Source organism: Vulpes vulpes, chromosome 14, assembly GCF_048418805.1.
Source record: "Vulpes vulpes isolate BD-2025 chromosome 14, VulVul3, whole genome shotgun sequence".
NCBI classification, from domain to species: domain Eukaryota; kingdom Metazoa; phylum Chordata; class Mammalia; order Carnivora; family Canidae; genus Vulpes; species Vulpes vulpes.
In genome coordinates this window covers 22825290-22852698 of record NC_132793.1, presented here as the reverse complement: position 1 = coordinate 22852698, position 27409 = coordinate 22825290, and the positions used below count along the sequence as shown (strand labels likewise).

Genomic DNA, 27409 nt, shown 5'->3' with positions numbered 1-27409 from the left:
GAAAGTATACAAAATAATTTTTGAATTCATTAGTATTCAAAAGTAAAATGCCCCACACCGTCCTCTAAACCAGTTTAGCTCATGCTTTGTGCTGTGAGCTGCAGGCTTATTAGATTTCAATTGTTGAGAGCAGTGAGGTGAAGATAGGTCTGGCCTTCATATTAAGAGATGGCACCCTTTGCAATTAGGACCCTTTAGAGACCAATCCAAACTAGTAGACCCCAACTAGTTCCTTCCTGGGTGGGCAAAAGAATTAAGGAAAAGTAGACTTTAAAATTTAATAGCAGAGATACCCTATTACTTGCCAGATTCCTTCTCTTTCTAAACAAGAGTAGCTCTAGCAATGTAAAAATCCGTTAGTTCACACTGGCTCTACTTAAATCCTAGGGGCCTAAAATATGACAACAAAGGTGAGTTTGGGGTTTAAACCAGAGCTCAGAAAGAGCTATCTGTAAGGGCCTGCACTAAAAGACTTCCTAAAATAGCCCTATGGCATGGGTCTTTTGGGAAGCCTGTGCCCAAAGGCAGGCCCGTGTAACAAGTTAGTGGCCCAACCTGTATAGAGGTAGCCAGTTAAGCACTTTAAGTGGAGTCCGCTTTCTCCCTGCCACAACCATATCCAGTATCTTTTACGGGGGGGGGGGGGGCAAATTCACATTCTAGTGAAAGGTAGGGGCAAAAAAAAGGTAGGAACCCAGCCTGCTAAAGTCCTTTACGTAGACTCCCAACTAAACAAAGGAATCCCAAGTGGGTCCTGTGGGAGGGAGCAGGAGAAAATTTTCCAGACGTGGAGGCCCAGGCCTAGCCAACACGTAAATGATCCCACAAAAGCCAACAAATGCCAAGTGAACAGGAAACAAAGGCTTTATTCTCATGGGTCCCAACGCGGGTTTTGCCACCAGCCAAAAAGGAGATTGGAAGGGAATAGGCTCGGGAAAATACACCTAGTAAGGGACGAACGAAAAGGGGCACATCAGACGCTGGAGCTGCCAAAAACTCATTTTTCATCAACGCCGAACGGAGAGCCTGGCTCAGGCCCCTGGACCCGACCGTGGCCCCAGCTCAGAGAACGCCGGGGCCCCGCCGCCCGCAGCTGCGCAGCTCAGCCCGTGATGCGCACATCCGTGCGGCGGCGAAGCCGCCGGGCCCGCGCCGCCTCAGGGAGGATGGCCAGCAGCTGCTCCTGCACCAGCATCTCCACGATCTGCTCCTTCGTGCGGATGTCGGGTCGCAGCCACTGGCGGGAGAGCTCCCGCAGCTGCCGGAACGCCTCCCGCGGACCTGCGGCGTCCTGGTAGCGGAACTGCCGGAAACGCTGGCGGAATGTCTCCGGGCCGGGTCTGGAGCCGCCAGGGTGTGGGGGGCAGCGCGGAGCGGCTTCGGCAAGCGGCGGGGAGCTCAGAGCTGGGGGCCCGACGGGCAGCTCCAAGGCCGCGGAGGCCGCCGCAGGGGGCGTACGAATTGCTTCGGTGGTTGCGGCGTTGGCACTGGAGGATTCGGGGGCAGGTGGTGCGGCCTTAAGGGTCGACGAGGAGCCCGCAGAATTACGCTCCGAGCCTGAACTCAGGCCGGCTCCTTCCTCCTTCTCTGGCGGTAGCGCGAGGCCCCCAGCAGCTGCCAAGCTCGGCTCCGTCGCCGCCATGACTCCAAGCTCTGGACGTCACTCTTTGTCCCGCAGCTGTGGGCTCAGCACTGCGTCTGCGCACGGGCCGGCTGAGGAGGGAGGCGTTAAGCGCGTTAGGGCAGAGCCCGCGGGGCCTCCCGGGCGGCGGACGGGGGCGGGCCGACAGCAGACCAAGCTTACCTGCCCCGGGACAAGGCCTGGGCGCGCCGGAAGCGGAAGTCTCCATTAGCTTCTATGATGAGCTCGGCGCCAGAGCGCCCGGAAGCCGAATCCCCGCTCGCGGTAGCGGCGCCCCCTCGCGTTAGCGAGCCGCGTCAGGGGGCGGCTGTGGCCGGGGGGCGGGGGCGGGCCTATCGAAGCGAGCCCTGGGCTCCTCTTCAGTATGCCCCGTTCCAGGACCGGTTCGAGGAATCGGAGTCCGAGTCGGAGTCGGAGTCGGGACCGGAATCGGAATCCGAGTCCGAGGAGGGTGAGGAAGAAGAAGAGGAGGAAGAGGAGCAGGAAGAAGAGCTGGAGGAGAAGGAGCGCCGAGGGGTCTTCACCCACTTTGACCGCTCCGGGCCGCAGGTGATCTGCACGTCCCGCGCGTGCGCGCCTCCTTCCTGGCCCCTGACTGGGACGGTGGCGAGCCAGGGCTTCGCTGGGGCGGGACGGCGGGACCGAGGTCGGGCTCTGAGGGAGGCCCCGACCCGGGGCAGTCCTCTTTCTGTCAAAGGAGATAAGCAGGGGCCCTCGCCTCGTTTCGAGAATGACAAAATCTAACGTGTGAAGGTCCTCAACAGACACAGTAAGACTCGCCTCTCCCATGGCACAAAGTATATGCTCAACAGCTGTGTGCCATTGTTATTTGGGCCGTGTCCTTTGAAACCAAGGGACAGGTGCCTCTTTGGGTTCTGCTTTTAACATTAAAATTAGACTCTAAATGCCCTGTCCCGTATGGTGGCCGCTAGCTCCGTGGGCTTACTGAGCCCTTTGAAATGTGGCTAGTCGGAATTGGGATGTGCTGTAATGTAAAATATACCCAAGCTTTGGTACAACCAGTAATAGATCTCAATGTCTTTTATATTGATTACATGTTAGATTGGCAATATTTTGCATGTGTCGGGTCAAATAAAGTCTATTATTAAAATTAACCTGTGTCATTTTACTTTTCAAGTGTGGCTACTAGAAAAATTTATATGTGTGGTTTGCATTATATTCCTGTTAAGCAACACCGTGCTACCGCTTTGGAGTCAGGCTGCCTTGGTGGACTCCCCATTTCAGGGTTTATTTGCCTTAGGCCAGACTTGTTGAGAGGATTAAAGCAGTAAAGCCCTTTGAAGGAAAGGGTTTTTTAAAAATATGTTTGCTGTTGTCTTCATTAGATAAATTGCTATCTCTGAGTGGCAGGTTTTTTTTAGAGCTGTAAAATGTGGAGATAATACAATTTACCTCAGAAGTTTGGAGAGTTCAGCCAGATGATACAGATAAAACCTTGTGCCTCTTGACAGCTGACTCACAATTATGTTTTATACTGCCATTTGGTAGATAGGGAAGCTAAGACCCAAAGAGAGAGAGAGACAGGGGACCCATATGAAAGGTTTTGTCTGAGCTTTGTGCAGAAGGAGTGGGTCTGTTTAACAACTTGCAATACACCAGCAGCCCTGATATAAAACTTGCCTTCTAAATAGGATGTGCTCTCTTGGATAGGTAGAAATGAATTCTCACAGAACATTTTTCATAGCCTGAAAACCCTGAAAGTCATTGCAATGGGTCTTGAATATTTTTTAGTTATTGGCACTTAAAATTGGGAGATTTCACATGTGCAAATCTGGATTTCCAGCTTCTCTTGAAAAAGTAGATGAGCTGACCACATTGGATGGACCCACCCACATTCCTGCCAATCAATGTCCTTCTTTTGGACAAGATGCTCTGTTTCAAATGGCCTCAATCCCCACCACTCCCTTTTGTCTCTTAAACAGAATGCTGTTTACATTTACTGTTTCTCTCAGATTGTTTTCCCTAGATCTGATATTTTTCTTTATTTCCAGAGATGGGAAAACAGGAGTCTAGAGTTTGTTATACCTACTAGCTTCAAACCTTTACTTCCTTTGCCTCGCCTCTTGGCATTTTGATTCACTGCCCTGAGTGAACCAACAGTCCTATTCCCTGGATGGTGACAGGCAGTCAGAAATCTGGGCTTAAGGAAGCACATCAAACCTTGCTGTGAGGATGAAGGGTCATGGAAGATTTTTACTGGGGGCGGGGAGGAGAACTTTAAGCTGAGACTCAAGAAGAAAAAGGGAGATTTAGGGCATTCCAGGTAGAAGGCATTGCCTGTGCCAAAGCACAGAGTGAATGGGAGCAAAACTTTGTGGAAACTGCAGGCTACACCTGGGAGAGTGGCCAGGGTATGGGAAAGGGATGAAAGCTGAGTTTGGAAGGTCATTTGGAAGTTAAATCATAGACTGTCTAGAATCCCATGTTGAAAAATTGAACCCTTGTTCTTTTGGGAAAGGGAATGAACTCTTGCAGTCCATGGAATCTCAGAATGTTAGATCTCTAGTCCCATTTCTTGCATCCCTATTAGAATCATGGAATATTAGAAATAGATCTTGGAGGTCTATTAGAATTGTGGAATGTTAGAATGGAAGGGACCATACATATTAAATCTAAAAGTTAAATGCAGTTATTCTAAACTGTATGGGTGAGCAAATGCCCAGAATCTGAAAACAATACCTCATCTGGAATTATTCTACATATTTATGCATATAATTTTAGGTGATTTCAAGATATCCTTGAACCTACTCACAGGACCCAGGTTTAGTTTAAAATACATTTATTTATATGTATTCCATTCTCCCAAATTTTGCAGGTTAAGAAGTCAGCGCACCAAGAGGAAATGGATTGGTCCAAACTAAAAAACCTAGTAAGTGGTTCCACAAGAACAGAATTCTTTGGACTTGTAGTAGTACGATGTTCTTATCATATTAGGTCTTTTCATTAGCAACTAGGTTGGGAGCTCACTTGAGAAGGTATCATAAATCATGCATCTCCTATCACTTAGCTTCCAACATAAGGCTTGATTCCCAGTTGGACTCTCAGTAAATATTGAATCAAGGAAAAGTGATAAGTAGAGGTTTCATCTCTGAAGGGGAGCTCTAATGTGATTCCCATACTCTTTCAGAGATACTTCAGTGTCTTTTGATGGCATACTGTTGGGGGTTGTGGTATAGAAGCCTGGATATTTTTTTTAAGCCTTTTTATTTGGAAATAGTTATGGCTTCATAGAAAGTTATAAAAATTATACAGAGAGGTCTCATGCATACTTCACACAGTTTTCCGCAGTGGTGACATCTTATGCAACCACAGTATAATGTCAACACTGGGAAGTTGACAATGATACAATCCACAGTTTGTTCACATTATACCAGTTTTATAAGCACTTATTTGTGTATGTGTATAGGCCTATGCAATTTTATCACATGTGTAGATTCATGCAACTGTACCACAATCAATATCTAGAAATGTTTGATGACCACTATGATCCTGTAACTGAACTAAAGTGATTTTGATCCTTAGTGAATCACAGATAGAAACTACACCACATAGAATGCTCTCACGGGTAAACTGCATTTGCAGCAAGTGAGATCATGGGTAATAACTTCCAAAGCTGTGACTCTTTGAGCAAGGGTGAATGAATTCCTTTTATTTAGGGTTAGGATGAATATTTAGGTAAGAGGTCCTTGTCATCATATGTAGAGGTGGGCATAAAGTTGTGCATACACCTTAAGGAAACATACAAATAATGTGCATCGTATATTATGTAAATGAGGTTCATGCTCCTCCTTGAGTGGAGATTTTAGTATTATAATGAGGGAAAGGTAACAGCTGGTCACTCCATGGCCCATCTGCACACATGTGAGTCAGGGGTTGAATTGAAACTGATCTGGGGGGTCTAGGCCAGCTACTGCTCTTTATCCAGGCAGTTTCCATCACAGGATGCTATGACCATTGGGTCTTTTGCCTGAATTAAAGAGATAAGCTGGAAAGAAGAGCTTAAGGAAAAATGTGGGACAAAAGTTGGTGAGTACAAGCAGGTAGGCAGTAAAGGTCAGGTCTTGGGGTCTAGTTCTCATAGTCTCTCATGCTACCGTTTTATAATTACACCTACCCCTCTCCCCTACCCCCCATCTCTAGCCACAGGCAACCACTAATCTGTTCTCCATCTCTATAATGTTGTCATTTCAAAAATGTTATATAAATGGAATTGTACAGTGTGTAACCATTTGGGACTGGCTTTCTTCACACAGAGTAATTCCCTGGAGATTCATCTAGGTTGTTTCATATTCTAATAAAACGTTCATTTTTATTGCTGAGTAATAATCCATGGTGTGGCTATACCATGGTTTGCTTAGCCAGTCACTGGTTGAAGGACGTTTATTTCCAATTTGGGGCTATTCCAAAATGAAGCTGCTATGAATTCTTTTATCATATGGCCTTGGATAAGTCAGACTCTTTCTGATCCTGGGGGTAGTAACTATGACACAGAATGGTTCTGAAGAGTCAAAGAGGAAATATATGTAAAGAACTGGTACCAGGTCTGGTATTATTTAGATATTCTTTAATTTCTTCCATCAATGTTTTATCATTTTCAGTATACAGAATCTGCACATATTATATTTATACCTCAGTATTTCATGTTTTTAGTGCTACTATAAATGGTATTATTTAAAAATTTTCAGTTTCTAGTTGTTCAGTAGTATATAAAAATAAAATTAATTTTTGTCTAATGACTTGTATCCTGTGACTTCATTAAACCAGGAAATTCACCCACATTTGGGCTGGTTTTTTTGTTTTTACTACCCACCCCCAAAACCCAGTACACTTGCCTTTATTTATTTATTTATTTATTTAGATTTTATTTATTTATTCATAAGACACAGAGAGAGAGAGAGAGAGAGAGAGAGAGAGAGAGGCAGAGACACAGGAAGAGGCAGAAGCAGGCTCCATGCAGGGAGCCCGATGTAGGACCTGATCCCGGGACTCCAGGATCATGCCCAGCGCCGAAGGCAGGCGCTAAACCGCTGAGCCACCCAGGGATTTCCCGTCATTATTTATTTGTAAGAGTCTCAAATTGTGTTTTTTTTTTTTTAAAGTTATTTATTTATTTATTTATTTATTTATTTATTTATTTATTTATTTATGATAGAGAGAGAGAGAGGCAGAGACACAGGCAGAGGGAGAAGCAGGCTCCATGCACCGGGAGCCTGACGTGGGATTCGATCCCGGGTCTCCAGGATCGCGCCCTGGGCCAAAGGCAGGCGCCAAACCGCTGCGCCACCCAGGGATCCCCCTCAAATTGTGTTTTGTCCAAAGTTTTTAATTATAATGGATGGGAGAAAGAGGCTGTAATGGGGTTACTGCCTCTTGGTTGCCACTGGAATTCATTATTTATTCTAATGCCCAAATTACCCTATATTGGACCAATGGGAACCCCTTTTGGCTGCCTTCTATGTCCTTTTGACATGTCCCCATAATTTTTTGAAATTTTCCGTACTTTTCAGCACATGTTGTACCTTCCCTATCCCAGCTCTGGAATCAGCCATTTCTCCAGAAAAACAAAGAAAATCATGTTCTTTTAGTGGAGAATGGTGTTTAGAAACCAAGATTTGGGCACTGGGTTTGTTCATGCTATTGGGATAATCCCAGCTCCTAGGCTCCCTCTTGAACAGAGGGAGGGAAAGTTAGCAAGGGAAACCTCAACTAAAGTTGGGACTTGGGAAGGCTTGTAGGGGGAGCTCTCACCCAACCACTCATGGCCAGTTACCCCAAAGAGGAGGAGAGGTACCTTGCATCTCCAACAGGAAGGCGTTATTACATCACTACTTCCCCACCCCACCCCCACCCCCACCAAAGGAAGATATTCTTGTGGCCCAGCAAGCCCAGCCAATGGAAAGTGCTGTGGTTCAGCCAGTGAGAAGCCATCATCCTCTTACTTTCCTCCAATGAACCTTCATGTTTCCTTTGCTAGAGGCTCCTTGTCCCACACTCCTCTCTATGAAAGCCTTCCATTTTGCATAACTTCAGAGTATCTCTGTTTGCCAGGTGAGATGAACATGGTTTATGAATTGTTTGATAAAGCCAATTAGATCTTCAAGTTTACTCAGTTGAATTTTTGTTATTTTAATCATATATTTATTTATATATCTATTTCTACATCTGTCTCTATTGAAATGCATGATTCACACCAATACTTTTTTTTTTTAAGATTTTATTTATTCACGAGAGACACGCAGAGGCAGAGGGAGAAGCAGGCTGCTTATGGTGAGCCTGAAATGGGACTCAATCTCAGGGCCCCAGGATCATGACCTGAGCCAAACTCCCTATTCACCCCTCTTCCCAGCCCCTAGTGAGCACCGTTGTATTTTCTGTCTCTGTGAATTTGACTCTTGTAGGAACCTCATATAAATGGAATCCTACGATATTTGTCCTTTTGTGTCTGTCTTCTTAGCATAATGTTTTCAAGTTTCATCAACATTATAGCATGTATCAGAATTTCCTTCCTTCTTAAGGCTAGTATTCCACTATATGTATGTAGCACATTCTGCTTATTCATGTGTTAATGGACATTTGGGTTTCCTACATTTTGACTGTTGTAAATAATACTGCTATGAACATTGTTATACGGTTATATTTTTGAGTCTCTGCTGTTAATTCCTCTGAGTATATACCCAGAAGTAGAATTGTTGGATCATATGGTAATGCTATGTTTAATTTTTTGAGCAACTACCATACTGTTTTCCACAGTGGTTCCACCATTTTACATTCCCACCAGCAATGCACTTGGGTTCCAGTTTCTCCCCATCCTTGCCAGCAGTTGTTATTTTGCATTATTTTCTCCATGTGAGATGTTAAATAGAAAATTTTACACAGGACATTCATATTTTCAACAGATTTAGTAATCTTATAATTTCAATTACACTCACCAGACACTACGTGCATCATTCTAGTAGGCCAGCTGTGATCATGGTGAAGAGAAAGCAGTGTCATCTAATGAGGTGGTTTGGACACAAGGGCCCCAGGATGTTCCTGTTGTGTGTGTATATTAATCTTGTTTTTAAAGATTTTATTTATTTACTCATGAGAGGCACAGAAAGAGAGGCAGAGACATAGGCAGAAGGAGAAGCAGGCTCCCCACAGGGAGCTAAATGTGGGACTCAATCCTAGGACCCCGGATCATGACCTGAGCCAAAGGCAGATAGTCAACTACCAAGCCACCCAGGTACCCCTAATCTTTTATTATAAAGTCTAAGAAGCTTACTCTGGTCTCTCTACTGACTTTCTTAATTTCTTTTTGCTAACCTGTTTTATCAAGTGTGTTTGATCATGGGGTAAAGGTCTTTTATCTTTTGATGTCTTGATAAGCTGCAGATAACTGGTCTAGGGTACTTTAGTGGATTACGTTTATTAACTCAGTTATTACTAATTATTGTTCTTGATAAACCAATGTAATTTCAGAAGCCTGGGTACTTTAACATCCTTTTGTCATTTTCTCTTTTCATTTATTTCTATTGAATTGCAAGCCTTCTAGCTTCTAGTTTTCAATGAATCTGTTTTTATTGTGGTGTTCTACTAGTAGCTGTGTCGCTTATTGCACTGCATTGATTTTGTTTAATTTCTTAAAAATTGATGCATTCAGGGGCACCTGGGTGGCTCAGTGGTTGAGCCTCTGCCTTTGGCTCAGGGTGTGATCCTCAGGTCCTGGGATCAAGTCTCAAATTGAGGTCCCCGCAGGGAGCCTGCTTCTCCCTCTGCCTATGTCTCTGCCTCTCTCTCTGTGTGTCTTTCATGAATAAATAAAAATCTTTAAAAAATAAATAAATAAAAATTGATGCATTCGTTTTAACAGGCAAGCTATATATGTAAATATGCCTAGTACAAAATTCAAAAGTCGAAAAAGTAATTGTTATACTTCTCCTTTTTTTCTTCTTTTCTATCTAGTTTTAATTATTATTGTTAGTTCCCTTTATATCTTTAAATAGGCTTATACATTTTGGTTTACCAGATTTAAAATGTGTCTTAAGACTTACAGCTATAAGGGTGCCTGGCTTGTTCAGTCGGAAGAGCATGTGACTCTTGATCTTGAGGTTGTAGGTTCAAGCCCTCCGTTGGGTGTAGAGATTACTTAAAAATAAAATCTTTTTTTAAAAAAAGATTTACACCTTTAAGAGTTGAAGGAAGCCATGTACTCAACCCTCCCACTCTCTCTCCCTCTGTATTTCCATACCTGTTAGTTGTTTCATTTCTTGGTTCCTTTTTAAGTGCTCATTGACAATTCCCTCACTTGCTTTTTGCAGTCCTGACCTCTGTATTCAGCAGGGATAACTTCCTTTTTGATGTTTCTGAAATAATCTTCAGTTCTGAGGTTTTTTTTTTAAACAAAAACAAAAATACTTCTTTCCTGAGCTTTGCCAATGCCATCTCCTACAGTTGCTTCATCATCTCTTTGAACTTTTGCATCTTTGCTTTGAACTCTAGTTTTAAAATGTATTAAGCCCTTTGAGTTCTTTGTGGTTCATGATTATCATCTGTTTCGTGTTAATTTTTTTTTTTTTCTGGTGAACGCCTTTCATCTGCCATTTGTTTTTCTGGTTCCCTGCCTCCCTCCCCCGCTTTTCTGTAATATATGGGTCTGGTGCTGTTTATTTTTTATTATGAATCCCCTTTAAAGGAAGTGAGTTCTTTCTGGACCAGCTCTTTGTTGGAAGTGTGCATGGAGAAGGGACTAGAGTAAAATTCCAGACTGACAGGAAGCCTCTTAGGGTCATCAGCAAAGCTCCTTCTGACAAAGGTTCTGTGTGACCAAATTGGTTTAGCTCTTTCCTGTCCTGGCAGATGGAGCTTGGCAGCTGCAGGGCTGCAAGAATGGCGGTCTGTGTGTTTTCCCTGGTCAGCTCTTGTGCCCTGCTTCTCCTTGGTGCCAAGGATACCAGGGAAGCTCTCCGAGCCCAGCCCTTACAATCCCAATGTTCTGCAGAAGGTGCTGTTGGTTCTGCCTTCAAATGTACCACCTTTTTGGGATAATTTGCAACTCTGCCAGCTGTCCCCAAGACATGCAGCCCCAGGCGTTTACTGTGGGCTTTATTTAATCCTCTGGCTTGTCATTTCTGCACAGGCTAACCAGGCAGCTTCCTACTCTAAGTACCTTCACTGAGGGCTTTCTCTGGCCACTGGGTTGCTTAGTCCAGAAAAGCAAGTGAATGCCTCCAGGGGTAGCCCTTAACCAATGGGATAGCTTTGAGGCATGCTCAGTGCAGTATTACTAAGGTCCCAGCACTGGACCCCCAGTTGTCTGGAGCCCCAGTTGTCTCCAAGAGTGACATGTTCATTAACGCGCCCTCTCAAAAAAAAAAGTTTTTAATTTTTTAAAAAAGATTTTATTTATTTATTCATGAGAGACACAGAGAGATGCAGAGACACAGGCAGAGGGAGAAGCAGGCCTCCTGCAAGGAGCCCAGTGCAGGACTCGATCCCCGGATCCTGGGATCATGCCCGGAGCGAAGGCAGATGCTCAACCACTGAGCCACCCAGCTGTCTCAAAAGTTTTTAATTTAAGAAAAAAAAAAGTTTTTTTGTTTGTTTAAGTAATCTGTACACCCAGTGTGGGGCTCAAACTCACCACTCCAAGATCAGTAGTCACATGCTTTTCTGACTGAGTCAGCCAGAGCTTCAAAATTATTTTTTTTCCTTTTTTTAAAGATTTTTTTTCTCTTATTTTAAAGTAATCTCTACACCCAATGTGGAGCTCAAACCTACAATCCCAAGATCAAGAGTCACATGCTCCACTGACTGAGCCAAAGAGGTACCACAATGATGTTATTATATTTTTTAGGATTTATTTATTTGAGAGACAGAGAGAACAGGGGTAGGGAGGAGGACCAGAGGGAGAGGGAGAGAGAAACCCAAGCCAACTCCACATTGAGTGCAGAGCCAAGGTGGGGCTCAATCCCCAACCCAGAGATCACAACCTGAGCCAAAACCAGGAATCAACCACTTAGCAGACTGCCCCCCCAGGTGCTCTCCAATAATGTTATTTTTAAATATACTATTGAATTCTATCTGCTTATATTAGGATTTTAAAGACAATACTCATTAATCTCTAGCTTTCTCTTCAGAACCTGGTACTATTTTCTTTCTCAGTGATGGTAGAGGTGGTGAGAGAGCTCTTCTACAATTTCCTTTATTTCTTAAACATTTTTTTTAATCTTTATTTATTTATGATAGTCAGAGAGAGAGAGAGAGAGAGAGAGGCAGAGACACAGGCAGAGGGAGAAGCAGGCTCCATGCACCAGGAGCCCGACGTGGGACTCGATCCCGGGTCTCCAGGATCGCGCCCTGGGCCAAAGGCAGGCGCCAAACTGCTGCGCCACCCAGGGATCCCCTCCTTTATTTCTTCTACAAAAAGTAGTCCATTTAGATGGCTTATATCAGGGTCACTTTGGTGAATTATGTTTTCCTAAAAAACTGCCCATAGGGACACCTGGGTGGCTCAGCAGTTGAGCGTCTATCTGCCTTCAGCTCAGGTCGTGATCCCGAGATCCAGGATCAAGTCCTGCATCCGGCTCCTTGCAGGAGGCCTGCTTCTCCCTCTACCTGTGTCTCTGCCTCTGTGTGTGTATATATATCTTTCTCACGAATAAATAAATAAAATCTTAAAAAAAAAAAGAAAACTGCCCATAAAATTCTAGTATTTAAGTGTTGACAGCTAATTAAAAAATGTTTTAAAGATTTTTTTTATTTTTAAGTAATCTCTACACTCAACAGGGAGTTTGAACTCACAGACTCAAGATCAAGAGTTGCATGCTCTACTGACTGAGCCAGCCAGTTGCCCTAACTAATTAAAAAACATATTTTTTTATTTTATTTTATTTTTTTTTATTTTTTTTTTTAAACATATTTTTTTAAACCGTTGAAATGGGGCAGCCTGGGTGGCCCAGTGGTTTAGCGCCACCTTGGGACCAGGGTGTGATCCCGGAGACCTGGGATTGAGTCCTGTGTTGGGCTCCCTGCATGGAGCCTGCTTCTCTCTCTGCCTCTCTCTCTGTGTGTCTCTCATGAATAAATAATAAAATCTTTAAAAAAAAAAAAAAGTTGAAGCGTGCCAACAGGCTAGATATGGTCTGTGGGCCACAATTTTGCAACCATTGATTATATAGTCAAAGGATTTTAGGTCTGAAAGAGGCCATATAGATCCTATACTGGGAGTTGCAAGTAGATAACATGCCTGGCAGGTTACATGGTTCTGTGAGGTGAGGATTTTGGTGAATTAGTGAGCCCATTCCCCAACTAAACATAACCAAGTTAAGTTTTAACATTATTTTAATCAGAACACCATGTGGGTCAAATAAAACAGTCTAAAAACTCAATTTGCTCCACAGGTGGCTGGTTTGTGACCTCTGCCTGCATACCCTCACTTCCTGCCTCCTGGGTATCTCATATTCCAGCCACATCTCGTGCTCTCCAATCAGTGTCTCCCTTTTCTTCATTTATGTTTATAGCTTAATTTTAGTGTAACTTTTTCTGTTGACTGTGGTTTCCATCGCCACCATATTATGAACTCCTTGTGAGCAGAAACCATGTCTTATTCACCTTTTCATACCTTGCATGTAGTTGGAGCTCTATAAGTATTAGTCGCATAACTATTATAATTAGCAAAACAATAAGGATCTTATCTTGAAAAGAGATTGTTTGGGGCACCTGGGTGGCTCAGTCAGTTAAGTGTCTGACTCTTGATTTGGCTCAGGTCATGATCTCAGGGGCTTGGGATCAAGCCCCCCCCCCGCCCCCCCCCAGTTGCTCAGCAGGGAGTCTGCTTGAGATTCTCTCTCTCTCCCCTTCTGTCTCTCCCCCTGCTCATGGTTTCTCTCTAAATAAATAAATAAATCCTTAAAAAAAGAAAAAGAGAAAAAAAATAAAAGAAAAAGAAAAGAAATTATTTGTGGAATTGAGTCTAACTCAGTTTTAAAAGGAGGAAAGTGAGGCCCAGTATGGTTAAGTGATTTACCCACTATCAGGTAAGAATAGGACCAATTCCCTTTCTGGCCTTTTGCTCTACAACGGTTCAATTTTAAGATTATAAACTGCAACAGAAATGACACTTTCTTTTTTTTTTTCTTTTTAAAGATTTTATTTATTTATTCATAAGAGATAAAGAGGCAGAGGCAGAGGGAGAAGCAGGCTCCCTGTGGGGTAGGAAGCCTGACACAGGACTTGATCCCAGAACTCCAGGATCACGACTTGAGCCAAAGGCAGAGATGCTTAACTGACTGAGCCACCCAGGCACCCCAGAAATGACTCTTTCTTAATTTCTAGACCTGACTTTAATGTCTGTCTGACTCTGGGTCTCTACCCTGCCTCCTAAGAGACAACTTAATTTAGATGTGTCTTCAAATAACTTGAGATCCAATCCAGTAATTTTGAGAGGATATAATTTCAGGCTGATTGACTCATCGTAGGCCAGTTCAGAGTTTTCCAAACTTCCTGCCCCTTTCTCCCCAACACCAATCCAATTCCCCAGGAAAGTATACAATTACTGCTGGCAAGAGGTAAAGTTGGGAATGTCTACTTTCAGGGTCTTATCAGGGTCTTGGCCCTACTTACTGACATCCTCTGATGCCCCTTATTAGTCTGGATCCTCTCCAGGTCACATGAATCTCAGGCAGCTCAGAGGACTGGTTGGATACCTCCCTGTCTGTAACCACCTCCCACCATCTTTCTTGTCTTCCTCACCCCCAAGAGTTTGTTTCAGAAACCCCCTAAACTTTTGTATTTCCTTCCTTAAGATCAGGGTTGTGGTAGAGAAGGCAAAAACTCCACACTGCTTCTCTCTTTTTATCTGAAACATTCTCTTACTCTGTTCCTCCCTGAGTTCCTTGTATCTTTTCTCTTGGCAGGGGAGGGAAAACAAAACAAAACAAAACAATTCTATCTCTTCTCATCTCTGTAAGTGATTAGTGTCTCACTCTAGGAGTGCTGGCCTTTGAATTTAGTCATTCCGAGCTTGGGTCTTCCCCGCTGTCAGGCTGTCTTTACTGCATTCAGCGTCTTTCCATTTGGCTGTCAGCTGGGAGAGCATTGGCAGATGGGCCTTGCTGGATAGGAATGGCAAATCAGGCATACTTGAAGTCGTAGTTTTTTATTGAGGATTCTCGTATACAAGAGCAAACTGCAACCATCAACTGCCATCTTTAATCTAGTAGACAGCCATACTTTAGATCCTATTTTCTTTTCTCCTTTTGGAAGGGCCTCAGGGTCATTGAGTTCTAGTCACCAGATTTCCTTTTATCATTTGGCACTCCGTTTAGCTGAGGACTTCTGATTTTTCTGAGAGTTCCTGATCTACTAATATAACAAGATTTATAGGACTGTGTTATACACCCCACACTACAGGATCTCTGAGTTCTAAGCCTCAGAAAGCCCTCTCGGCTGAGGTGTTTGGTGCTCCTGCCCCCAGCCCAGGGGCAGAGAAAAATCACTCTTTACAGAGGGGAAAATAGGCACAGCAAATCAAGTAACTTGCCTAATACTAATATTAGCCATATGACTAATAGGTGATGGGGATTTGAATCCAGAGTCCATAAGTTCAGCCTGTCACTCTATCCTGCTGCCAGGCCTATTCTCTCTGGATCTCACAACAGTCGGAAGGGTGAGTACAGAGCAGGTCTTAGGGGCTCAGAGTGTACCCTGTGACATGCCCAGTGTAAAGAGGATAGCAGTCTACACTGAAGTCTTTCTGAAGCCTAACCTGGAACTTTATCCTCTGTGTCATGCTGTGATTCCAAAAGAGACAGTGTAGGCCCCCCTATTACACCTGCCCCTCTTTTCCTCAAAATACCTGTCTGTGCAATCTTTCACTCTTTCCTTACTTTCCTTAAATGGTCCTATGACTGGCATTCAGTTAGCTACTTGAAGCCTCAGTCTGTATGGAGTAGGTGTAAGGACCCTCCCCTTGTGGTAGTTGTGAGGATTAACTAAGATAATAAGTTCTATGAGTTCTCAATATATGTTAGACGTTAGACTCCTGGATTCTAGTTCCTTCCCGCTGCCTTCTCTTCCAGAATCCTCCATTGTGATATAAGGAGATTCTGAGAATGAGATTTTTCTCAGAACAAGGCTTCTAGAAGCTATTGGTAGGGTATGAGGAGTGGAGAGGAACTCCTACCTTGCCACTGAGGGAAGTTATTTGTTTCTTAATACAAGTGGATTCTTTGGGAAGGATTTGTGATCCTACACTTGAAAGGCAAAGGGGTTAATTGTGCCATTTGCCGGCTCAGGAACCATGAGGAGATATATGGTGTCTTATTCGTGGCAGATCCTGAAGAAGGAACTGGTGAGGAGTGTCAAGGGTTCTGGGAGGAAAGAGTGAAAGATTGCACAGACAGGTATTTTGAGGAAAAGAGGGGCAGGTGTAATAGGGGGGCCTACACTGTCTCTTTTGGAATCACAGCATGACACAGAGGATAAAGTTCCAGGTTAGGCTTCAGAAAGACTTCAGTGTAGACTGCTATCCTCTTTACACTGGGCATGTCACAGGGTACACTCTGAGCCCCTAAGACCTGCTCTGTACTCACCCTTCTGACTGTTGTGAGATCCAGAGAGAATAGGCCTGGCAGCAGGATAGAGTGACAGGCTGAACTTATGGACTCTGGATTCAAATCCCCATCACCTATTAGTCATATGGCTAATATTAGTATTAGGCAAGTTACTTGATTTGCTGTGCCTATTTTCCCCTCTGTAAAGAGTGATTGTAGTATTAGTATCTATTGCACTGATTTACTGTTGAGGATTAAATGAGTCAATACCTATAAAGGGCTTAGAATAGTTCCTGGTGGAAAAATGGTTATTTAGTAAGTATTAATTTTATTAATAAAGCCTTTCCCTGGGGATCCCTGGGTGTTGCAGTGGTTTGGTGCCTGCCTTTGGCCCAGGGCGTGATCCTGGAGACCCGGGATCGAGTCCCACATCGGGCTCCTGGTGCATGGAGCCTGCTTCTCCCTCTGCCTATGTCTCTGCCTCTCTCTCTCTCTCTGTGACTATCATAAATAAACAAAAATTAAAAAAAAAGCCTTTCCCTGTACTTCCTTCAGATACAATTTTTTTTTAAAGATTTTATTTATTTATTCATGAGAGACACAGAGAGAGGCAGAGACATAGGCAGAGGGAGATGCAGGCTCCTCAAGGGGAGCCTGATGTGGGACTCAATCCCAGGACTCTGGGATCACACCTTGAGCCAAAGGCAGACACTCAACCACTGAGCCACCCAGGTGTCCCCAGATATAAATATTTTTAAAGAAAATATTACAGTTACTGGTGAAGCTCCTCATCATCCCATTCCCCTCCTCCTCACTGGGAACCACTTTCCTGAGGTTAATATGTACCTTACCTCTCTAGATTAAAAAAAAATTTTTTTAGAGATTTTATTTATTTATTCATGAGAGATAGAGAGAGAGGCAGAGACATAGGCAGAGGGAGAAGCAGGCTCCCCACAGGGAGCCTGATGTGGGGTTGCTCAACCACTGAGCCACCAATGTGCCCCCCTAGATTTAAAATTTTTATTATATATATAAGTATTTATAAGCAACATAGTATGTAGCACATTTTTTTAAATGATGTCCTAAGTGGCATCCCTTTCCAACCTTTTTTCCACTCAGAATCGTGTGATTTTACCCACACTGACATGCATGGCTCTAGTGCTATGTTCAGTCCAGGACTATACTGTAATGCGGTGATACGTTCCCCAACTGATGGACATTTCAATTATTTTTAGCTTTTCCTCTGGGAAATGTCTTCTTCCCCACCCCCCCTGAATCCAATAAATGTAAAATGGTCTCTTGCCACTTGAATTTACGTTTCCATTATCTCTAGTGATGTGCAGAATCTTTTTGTTATTTATAGGTGATTTACATTTTCCCTTTGAGTTACCTGTTTATATCCTTTGCTTATTTTTTTCTTTTGAGTTATTTGTATTTTTTGCTTTGATTTGCAGAATTTTTAAAATAAAAAAATTGGAAAGTAGGGTTTTTTTTTTGTTTGTTTTTTAAAAAATTTATTTGAGACAGAGAGAGAGCACAAGCAGGGAGGAGGGTCAGAGGGAGAGGGAGAAGCAGGCTCCCCACTGAGCAGGGAGTCCGACACAGGGCTCAACCCCAGGACCCTGGGATCACGACTTGAGTCGAAGGGAGATGCTTAACCAACTGAGCCACCCAGGTGCCCCAATAGTAGCTTTTCGTAATAATTATGTTTTGTAATTTTGGATAGGAATCCTTTGTTGATTTTGTGCATGGCAAATGTATTCTTCCAGTCTTCAGTTTGCCTTTTCATTTTGTCTTTGAATTCCTTGTTAACAGAAGTTAAAAAAAATAAATAAATGTTTTTAGCTTTTGTGCTTGTTTCGTTATGGAAATTTTAAAACATTGAAGTTGAAATATAATGATCACCCCTTAGGTCTAACAGTTAGCATTTGGCCATGTTGGCTTTACATATTTGTGTGTGTGCTTGTTGAATCATTTGAGAGTAAGTTACGTTTCTTATGATGCTTCTTTTTTTTTTTTAAAGATTTTATTTGTTTATTCATGAGAGACACAGAGAGAGAGAGAGGCAGAGACACAGGCAGAGGGAGAAGCAGGCTCCATGCAGGGAGCCCCGTCGTGGGACTCCATCCTGGGTCTCCAGGATCACGCCCTGGGCTGTAGGCAGCGCTAAACCGTTGAGCCACCAGTGCTGCCCCCTTATGATGCTTCTTAAAAATAAGGACATAATTACAACATCACTATAATAGTGAGAAAATTAATCTAATATCCCTAATATCATCTAATCTCCAGGCATATTCAGTTTCCTTATTTGTCCCTAAATAGCGGCCTTTTTCTTTTTTTTTTTTAAGATTTTATTTATTTATTCATGAGAGACACAGAGAAAGAGAGAGAGATGCATAGACACAGGCAGAGGGAGAAGCAGGCTCCATGCAGGGAGCCCGATGCGGGACTCGATTCCAGGTCTCCAGGATCACACTCCCCGCCACAGGCGGCGCCAAACTGCTGCGCCACCGGGGCTGCCCAAGAGTGGCCTTTTCAGCTTGCAATTATGAATCAGGATCCAGAGGTTCATGCTTTGCATTTATTTGCATGTCTTTTAAGAAACTGGGTTAGTTGACTTGTAGATTGTTTCACATTCTGGATTTATCTCTTTGTTGTTGAGCTTGTTTCCCTATCCCCTGTTTTTACTTGGCAGGCAGAGGGTGACTACCCTTGCTCCCAAATTCATACTGGGATAGAGACTGATTTGTTTTCAGTTTCAATTCCAAATTCCCAGGCTCAAAGGTTGCCTGGGATCAGATGGCCCAGCTTGGGTGAGTGGTTATATTAGTTTCCTATTGCTGCTATAACATATCACATAATTTAGTGGCTTAAGACAAATCATATTATCTTATGTAGGCTAAAAGTCTGGCACAGGTCTCCCTGGGCTAAAATCCAGGTGTCAGCAGGGCTGCAATCCTTTCCTGAGGGTCTAGGGAAGAATCTCATTTCCTGGACTTCTCTAGCTTCTAGAGACCACTCACATCCCTTGGCTTATGGCCCCTTCTTCTGTCTTCCAAGGCCACAATGTTGCATCTGCTCGACTGTTCTTCCCTCAGATCCATCTGATTCCAAAATCCAGGCTTTTTGCATCTCCCCCTTGCTGCCTGCTGTCACTTTTGCTGTTTTCTGGACCAAAGTGAAGGACTTGCTATTTAACTAGAGCGGTGCTGGAGAAAGTTTTACCCACCAGCTCCTGGGGAGGGAGGTTTGTAGCAGTTGCCAGTTTGTGTGGCATAAATAGTCCCAGCTGTGGCCATTTTCAGGCTACCAACACAATTTCAGCAGGATTGAAGACTCCCTCAAAAGTGGAACCATGGCTCCAGCATACCCCTGCATTTAATTCCATCCCATTTCACTTTATCAGTGCTATTTAGCCTGCTGGTGGCTGCTGAAAACAGATGGTTTCTACTGATCTTATTTGTTTTGTTTCCACAGGGGCTGTACCAGCTCACCATGGATATCATCGTGATGATTCGAGTGTGTAAAATGTTCCGCCAGGGCCTCAGGGGATTCCGGGAATATCAGATCATCCAGACCTCTCATAGAAAGCACCCTATCTTTTCCTTCTGGGATGTAAGCAGCTGGCCTTAGCACGATTGTGAGGGCTTAAGGGGGTCTGATAAATAGCACCTCACTCCCCAATCCATATTCTGAACCAACAGAGAGAAGACAAAGGGTAAAGCAGATGGGAGACCCAACTGTCACTTTTGTTAATGACGACACTTTTATTGGAGAAGATTATTTGTATCATCAAGTGCAAGGATGACCTAAGACTAAACCCCAGAATCAGATAGCCTTACATGTGTCGTGGACAGTGCTGGACCAAGGCAGGCCTCCACTGTGGGAGCAGACCCTCCTGCCCTAAATTCACAGCAAAGGAGGACAGAGCAGAATGTGATCTCACAGGGACAGAGAAGGAATGATCTCACCCTGTTTTTCCTTCCAAAGTCACCAAGGAGTTTATGTCACTCCTTCTCAATGTGGAAGGAGAAGGGCTAGTAGTGTTCTATCAGCACAACTCCCTCTGAGTAGAAAGAAACACCAGGAGTAGAGAAGAAGCCATCGTCATTCCAACAGGGATCAAAAGAGCCAGAGAAATCCAGAAGTCTCCTTAGAGTCAGGGTTTTCTGAATGCCCATCACTGTTCATCTTCTCAACCTTCTTTCCTGTCCCCCCACTTGAACAAAGGAACACGTGCAAGGCCCTGCTTACTCTGGAGACCATGCTTTCTAGATTTTCTAGAAGGTCTCTGTTTCAAATATTTTATTCCAGTAGTAGATCATACACCCTTTTTAAGCTCAGAAAAGTTGCTCACCATTCTGTTAACCTGTTCTGGATCCCCAAAGGCATCTTCATTACTATTCAGGCCCACAAAGTTTCTCCCAATCTCTGACAAACCCTGCTTATTTTTCTGTTGTGCCAGGAGTGACTAGATTCAGCCCTGCCTTCCAATTGCACCTAGCAATTCACTCTAAGAAATTGCCCCAAATGGTTTCTGAAGGAGAAAGGAGTATGGGTGGTGCTGATGGGTGAAAAAAAAGGCTGTCTTAGGTGGGTCGCTAAGGAGCCAGCAAGTGTAACTGTGTGCATGTGGCTGAGTTAAAGATGTAGCAGGGAGTAGGGGCCTGTGGGTCTGTAGAAAAGAAGAGCATGGCCCATCCAAAGACATTCATATTCATATATATATATAAATATATAAATATTTTTTTTAATTTTTCATTTATTTATGATAGTCACACAGAGAGAGAGAGGCAGAGACATAGGCAGAGGGAGAAACAGGCTCCATGCACCGGGAGCCCGATGTGGGATTCGATCCCGGGTCTCCAGGATCGCGCCCTGGGCCAAAGGCAGGCGCCAAACCTCTGCGCCACCCAGGGATCCCATAAATATATATATACACATATATATGTATATATATTTAAAGATTTTATTTATTCATGAGAGAGGCAGAGACACAGGCAGAGGAAGAAGCAGGCTCCATGCAGGGAGCCTGATGTGGGACTCGATCCCAGGACCCCAGGATCACAACCTGAGCTGAAGGCAGACACTCAACCACTGAGCCACCCAGGCATCCCTCAAATTCATATATTTAAAGACACTATGCTGGCCAAACCAGATGAACTCTGCAGCCAGATTCTGCCCTATGGTTGGACCATGACTTGGGAAGGGATGGAGTGGAAGAATTGGAACCTGAGAGATGGAGGTTTGCTGTCAGGAAGGATGTTCTGACTCAGGTTGTTGTCATGCAGTGGTAAAGCCATGGGCCCAGGGGTGCTATTTATCAGGAGTCTTTGGTTGCCAGAAGCCTTGGGCTGCCTGGGTACTTGGAAGACCCAAATCAGACTTGTCATCAGGGATGTGTGAGGCTAAGACTGAATGACAGTGCCTGGGCAGAGTGGACTCGAGCAGAGCAGAAGCCTCTTGAGAGCAGCCAAAGGGGAGTCATGTGGCTACTGGGCAGAGAGCTAGGGGGCTGGAGTGTTGGGTCAGGTAGAGAGAACCGTGGGCCACTTTTCATTAGACCTTGTGAATCCGCCTCTTTCTGAGCACCATGCTTTCTATCACTGGCCTTCTTGAAAAGCACGACACAGGTACATAAACTATAAATGGGGCACTGGGGTGGGGGAGGACCTGAGGTATACCTAGAGAGATGGGGCGTGGGTCCAGGTTTGGCCCAGATGGTGGTCAGGGCCTTGTTTGTCTCTTTCCTTTCCCCTGCCTCCTCCTAGATCTTCCTAGATCTTCCCCTCTTTCTCTGCCTCTTCTTCGACTATTTCCTCATCCCCCCTGCAACTGTTAGGAGATAGAGTTGGATTAGTTCATCCCTAAGACCTTTTGCGCTGCTTTCTTCTGCTCTAGGAGTGGACTGTTTCCTCAGTGTGTGATCCTCGGGCAGGTTCCTTAACCCCCTGTGGAGTCCAGAAGGGGGCTCAGCAATACCTGCTTTGTCCTCAGGGTGAAATAGAGTAAGAAAGGAAGAGGAGGCGTGTGCCTGGCTCCTGATAGGCGCTTAGGGAAGGCTGGCTTTGTTGGTGTCTCTGTTTTTTCCCTCTCTGTCCCTCTCCACTTCCTCATTTGTTTGCCTCTTTCCCCCTCTTCCTTTTCTCTCTCCATCCTTCCTCTCTTTATTACTCCCTCCCCCCACCGCATTTCTGTTTCCACAATGACACGCTGTCCACACTGGGTCTGAGTCTGGGGCTGAGCTGGGGCTTTCGAGCAGAGGTGGACATGAGAGGTTCCAGTGGGTAGGAGGGTTCCCATGGCTTCCGCCTACCACGGGTGAGCACTGGGGGCACAGGAGGGTTTCAGTGCAAAATTCTAGTAGCAGTCTTGCTGATTCTCTTTCTTCTCCCCAATTTCTCTTTTTTTCTCCCCCAGAAAAGGAAGCAAGGCCGAATCACATTTGATACCATGGACTTCATCGCAGAGGAGGTATGCATAACTCCGACCTTGCTGCTGAGAATGTTCTTTCTGCACCATGGCCTGGAAGAGGCACGGGGCTGGGTATCGGGACAGCTGGGTCCAGTGCAGGTTCTGGTGCCAACCCACTGTGTCACCCTGAGCTAGCCACTTGATTTCCTCATGTGTGAAATAGCCGACCTCAGTGATCCCAAGATTCCAGTCCTGACATTCCAAGGCTGTGAGCCCCGTTGAACCCACTGTCGCCTTATAGCTGAGCAGAACCGGCAGGGAGAACTGTACTTGGACCCGTGGAAAAACAGCAAAACTCAAAGTAGAGGTTGTGAGAGTTCCAGACACAGAAGAAACAATCAGGGTGGGGGGGAAAGGCCTGGCCTGTGTGTGAATTCTGGCTGTGCCCCAAGCCCTCTAATAGACACTGGACAGGCACCCCCTTTGTGGGTATCAGCCATTCTGGCAAAGAAATGCTTCATATCTGGGTGAGGCTTTGGACTGTGTGACTTGTTCTCTGAATTTTAAGAATTGTTATCTTCCTGGCTTCTTTCCACCAAATCTTGGATACTAAATTAAAATTTAATTTATATTTTTAAAGGGGCCTACCTTGTATAGGAAAGATTTGAGCTCTTACCAGCTCTAGGCTTAGATCTGTGTCTGGTTGTGGTGATTCTAGGTAATATAACATCCCCACCTGCCCTTAAGGAGCTAAGTAAGAGTTAAGGTGAGGAAACTTACCTGGGAAGTTAAATAGCAGAATCAGTTTTGTAGGAATCCAGAGAAGGGAGTCTCTAAGGATCAGTGGTGGTGAGAGAGAATTTCTTTTTTTCTTTTTTAAGATTTTATTTATTTATTCATGAGAGACAGAGAGAGAGAGAGAGAGAGAGAGAGAGAGAGAGACAGGCAGAGGGTGAAGCAGGCTCCATGCAGGAGCCTGATGTGGGACTCGGTCCTGGATCTCCAGGAGCAGCCCCTGAGCCAAGGGTGGCACTAAACTGCTGAGCCACCCAGGCTGCCCTGAGAGAGATTTTCTAAAAGAATTGGAGCCCCAAGTGGGCCCAGAGAATCAGTTTTGTTCATAGAAACCAGAGGCATCTGTGTTTTGTCATAAAAACCCTGCGATAGAAATCCCAATGGGGGGATCCCTGGGTGGCGCAGCGGTTTGGCGCCTGCCTTTGGCCCAGGGTGCGATCCTGGAGACCCAAGATCGAATCCCACTTCGGGCTCCCGGTGCATGGAGCCTGCTTCTCCCTCTGCCTGTGTCTCTGCCTCTCTCTCTCTATCATAAATACATAAAAAAATTAAAAAAAAAAAAAAGAAATCCCAATGGGTTATTGATAGCAAGAGAGGGTTAGGAAGGAAGAAGATTGGATTCAGACCTTAAAAACATGGGGCACCTTGGGCTCAGTCAGTTAATGTCTGACTTGATCTCAGCTCAAGTCTTTATCTCAGGGTCATGAATTCAAGCCCCATGTTGGGCTCCATGCTGGGCATGGAGCCTACTTAATTTAAAAAAAAAAAAAAAAAGGCCAACACTTCTATAGTCCTGACTGGGAACCAGGCCCACTATAAGCCCCTTACATATATTAGCTCTGCTATTTATAAATTCAGGTTCTGCTGCTCTCAGATAGGGAACTGAGGCTCAAAAGGAAATGATTTGTCCTAGGACACACCACCAGGTAGGAGCAGGTCAAGGTTCAAACCCAGGCACCTGGCACCAGAGCCTGTGCATTTAAAAAAAATTTTTTTTTTAATTTTTATTTACTTATTAGAAAGAGAGAACCAGCAGGGGAAGGAGAAGAGGGAGAAGCAGACTCCCTGCTGTGCAGGGAGCCCAATGTAGGACTCAATCCCAGGACCCCAGGATCATGACATGAACTGAAGACAGAAGCCTAACCAACTGAGCCACCTAGGTGCCCCAGGCCTGTGCATTATTAATCATTGAGCAACACTGCCCTTCTGAGTGAACATGCAAGGCTTCAGATCTGTTGTCCAGAACTCCTCATCATGTCCCACTTTTTTTTTTTGCTTCTAGGACAACTACTTTATGTAAGATTAGCTGGCATTCATTCATTCTTTCCATAAATTTTTATTTTGTTGAGTGTCTACTGTATGTGAGATGTTATTCTAAAATGCGGTAAATAAGATAGATGAAGCCATTATCATGTTTTTAATGGAGCTTATATTCTAGAACATCTTTGTCCAATAGAGTTTTCTGAGATAATAGAAATGTTCAATTGTATGCGTTGTCCAGTATAGTAGCCGACAAGACACATGTAGAACTTGTGGCTAGTGTGACTGAGGAACTTTTCTTTTTTTTTAAGATTTTATTTCTTTATTCATGAGAGATACGGAGAGAGGGGCAGAGTCATGGCAGAGGGGGAAGCAGGCTCCCTGCGAGGAGCCTGATGTGGGACTTGATCCCAGGAACCCAGGATCATGACCTGAGCCTAAGACAGACGTTTAACCACGGAGCCACCCAGGTGCCCCTCAGGAACTTATTTTTTATCTAATTAAATTTAAATAGCCACATGTGGCTAATGGCTGCCATATTGGATAATGCGGTTCTAAAGTGAGTGAGGTGAGTGTGTGTGTGTGTATAGGATGGGGAAATGACAGATAATATACACATTAACAAAAAAGAAAAAAAAAACGAATAAGGTCATTTCAGAAAGTATGAACTGCTTTGGGAAAAATGATTCCAAGACTTGCTGAGAAGGGGACCTACTATTTTAGGTCAAATGATCCAGTAGGACTTCCTGAGGATGTGGTAACATAGGAGCTAAGAACTGAATGAAGAGAAGGAAGCAGCCATATCCATGTGAAAATCCAGGGAAGAACATTCCAGACAGAGGAAACAGCCCAAGCAAGACTGTAGGACAGAAGTGAGCTTGGCCTCTTCAAGAGAAGGCTAGAGCCTGGAGAATGAAGCTCTGAGAGAGGCAGGAGGCAAAGTTGGGGGGATGGGTAGGGAGGAAGGCTCCATTAGGCTGGAGTACCGGCTTACGACTTTATCCTAAGTGAGATGGGCAGCCAGTAGGAGTGTTAACAACTCAAATACCATTTTCCCAGGACATGGGACTGTGGGTGAATGGATGGATCTGTCCATCCACTAGTCCATGAGTTCTGGTTCACCACGGTTAGTTTCTGTAGGTTCTCTTTATTTCTTAGTCTCGTGTAGCATGCTAAGATATAGGCTGAGGGAAGGGAAGTCTTCCCTGGCTGCAATGTACATATGCTGAGGGGCCCCTGAAACCCAGGGAGCCCTATATTGACTCGGTGGGTGGTCAGTGAATGGCAAAGGCAGTATGGTTAGGAAGTGGGGATAAGGGTCTTGGCACGTAGCAGGTCTAGGTTATAAGCCTGTTCGAGTGCCTTTGTCTGTTATATGGAAATAATAATTGTGCCTCACTTCTTGGGCTGAGCAAAGATGCTGTGAGATGATGTGTGTAAGATGCATACCCTGATGCCAGACACATAGTGAGCACTCAGTGAGTGTAAACCACTATTGTCTGGGGAGTGAAGTATAAAAGCAGGAGTGTGGGGAGTTGCCCACCAGCTCCTGGGGGAAACTTCTGAGTCTTGTGTGTCACTCTGGTCCTCTCTCCCCAGGGTCACTTCCCTCCAAAAGCCATGCAGATCACGCAGAAGCTGCCTTCCTGGAGGACAGAGTCGGAGATCCAGGCCCTCTGTAACCTCCTGCAGGTTCTGGACAGCTACCGCAACTACTCAGAGCCCCTGCAGCTGCTCCTGGCCAAAGTCATTCGCTTTGAACGGTCAGTGAGGGACACACCCCTTGGTGTCAGGGCTGGGCTGGGCAGGAAGCACCTGCTTGACAAGGCTATGGCAGGGCTGCTGGTGTCTCCATGGTACATCAGCCATGGAAAGCTATCTGTCCATTTACTCGAGTGTTCATTATTATGCTTGTTGCATGGTTGATCTTCATTTATTGACCAGTCTACCCAGAATGAAGGAGCCATCGAATCTAGAGAGGCTCTGATAGGAACCTCAGAAAGGATCTGGTCCAGTCCCTCCTTTTTCAGATGAGGAAGCAGAGGTTCAGAGGGTGACTCATACTCTGTCACCCAGGTGATAAGGGGTAGGGCTGAGACTCAAACCCAAGCCCTAAAAGCTACAGTGGGTCACAGGTGATTGTATGATGTCCACATAGGAACTAGGGCAAGGGTCTGTGAACTTGGATAAGAAAAAAATTTATATCTGTTTTCATTAACCTGTAACTAAACTTTATCATTTTCTTTAATCACAGATGTAGGTAATGAACCACTATAGTATTAGCTATTCCTGTGACTTTTTCAACAAAAGAAATCACCAATATTACACATTCATGTTGTTGCAGGTTTCTCAAAAAATAATTTATATTCATCACATCTTTGAAATTGTAGTAGTAATTAGAACGCTGCTAGATCGTGTTATCCAGTGCTGTAATAAAGATGCACATACATTGCTATACAACAATTCTGGTTTTTTTTTAAAGAATTATTTATTTTAGAGAGTGAGAGAGTATGAATGTATACTCCTGCAAGCATGAGGGAGCACGAGAGGGAAGGGACAGAAGGAGAGAATCTGAAGCAGACTCCCTGCTGAGCACAGAGCCCAGCTCAGGCCTGATTTCATGACCCTGAGAGTGTGACCTCAGCCAATATCAAGAGTCAGATGTTTAACTGACTGAGCCACCCAGGCACCCCCACAATTTGGGTTTTGAAAGACAATTATTAACTGTTTGTTATATTTTATT

General features: G+C 44.4%; 2 protein-coding genes across 2 annotated transcripts in view; one reads left to right on the top strand and one right to left on the bottom strand.

Annotated features, from left to right (window-relative positions):
• Nucleotides 1–846: 846 nt before the first annotated feature.
• On the bottom strand, nt 847–2239 carry SCAND1 (SCAN domain containing 1). Its single transcript, XM_026009786.2, has 2 exons — nt 1805–2239; nt 847–1713 (listed from the first exon to the last, which is right to left on the bottom strand). Exon 2 carries the CDS (start codon nt 1640–1642, stop codon nt 1103–1105), a length of 540 nt encoding a protein of 179 aa, XP_025865571.1. The 5' UTR covers nt 1643–1713; nt 1805–2239; the 3' UTR covers nt 847–1102.
• CNBD2 (cyclic nucleotide binding domain containing 2) overlaps nt 1859–27409 on the top strand; it is a 66228-nt gene continuing 40677 nt past the window's right edge. The window contains exons 1-5 of the mRNA XM_072735975.1: nt 1859–2191; nt 4479–4532; nt 19675–19812; nt 22618–22671; nt 26266–26429. Coding sequence (XP_072592076.1) covers nt 1859–2191; nt 4479–4532; nt 19675–19812; nt 22618–22671; nt 26266–26429 — 743 coding nt within the window. The remainder of the gene's footprint in view (nt 2192–4478; nt 4533–19674; nt 19813–22617; nt 22672–26265; nt 26430–27409) is intronic.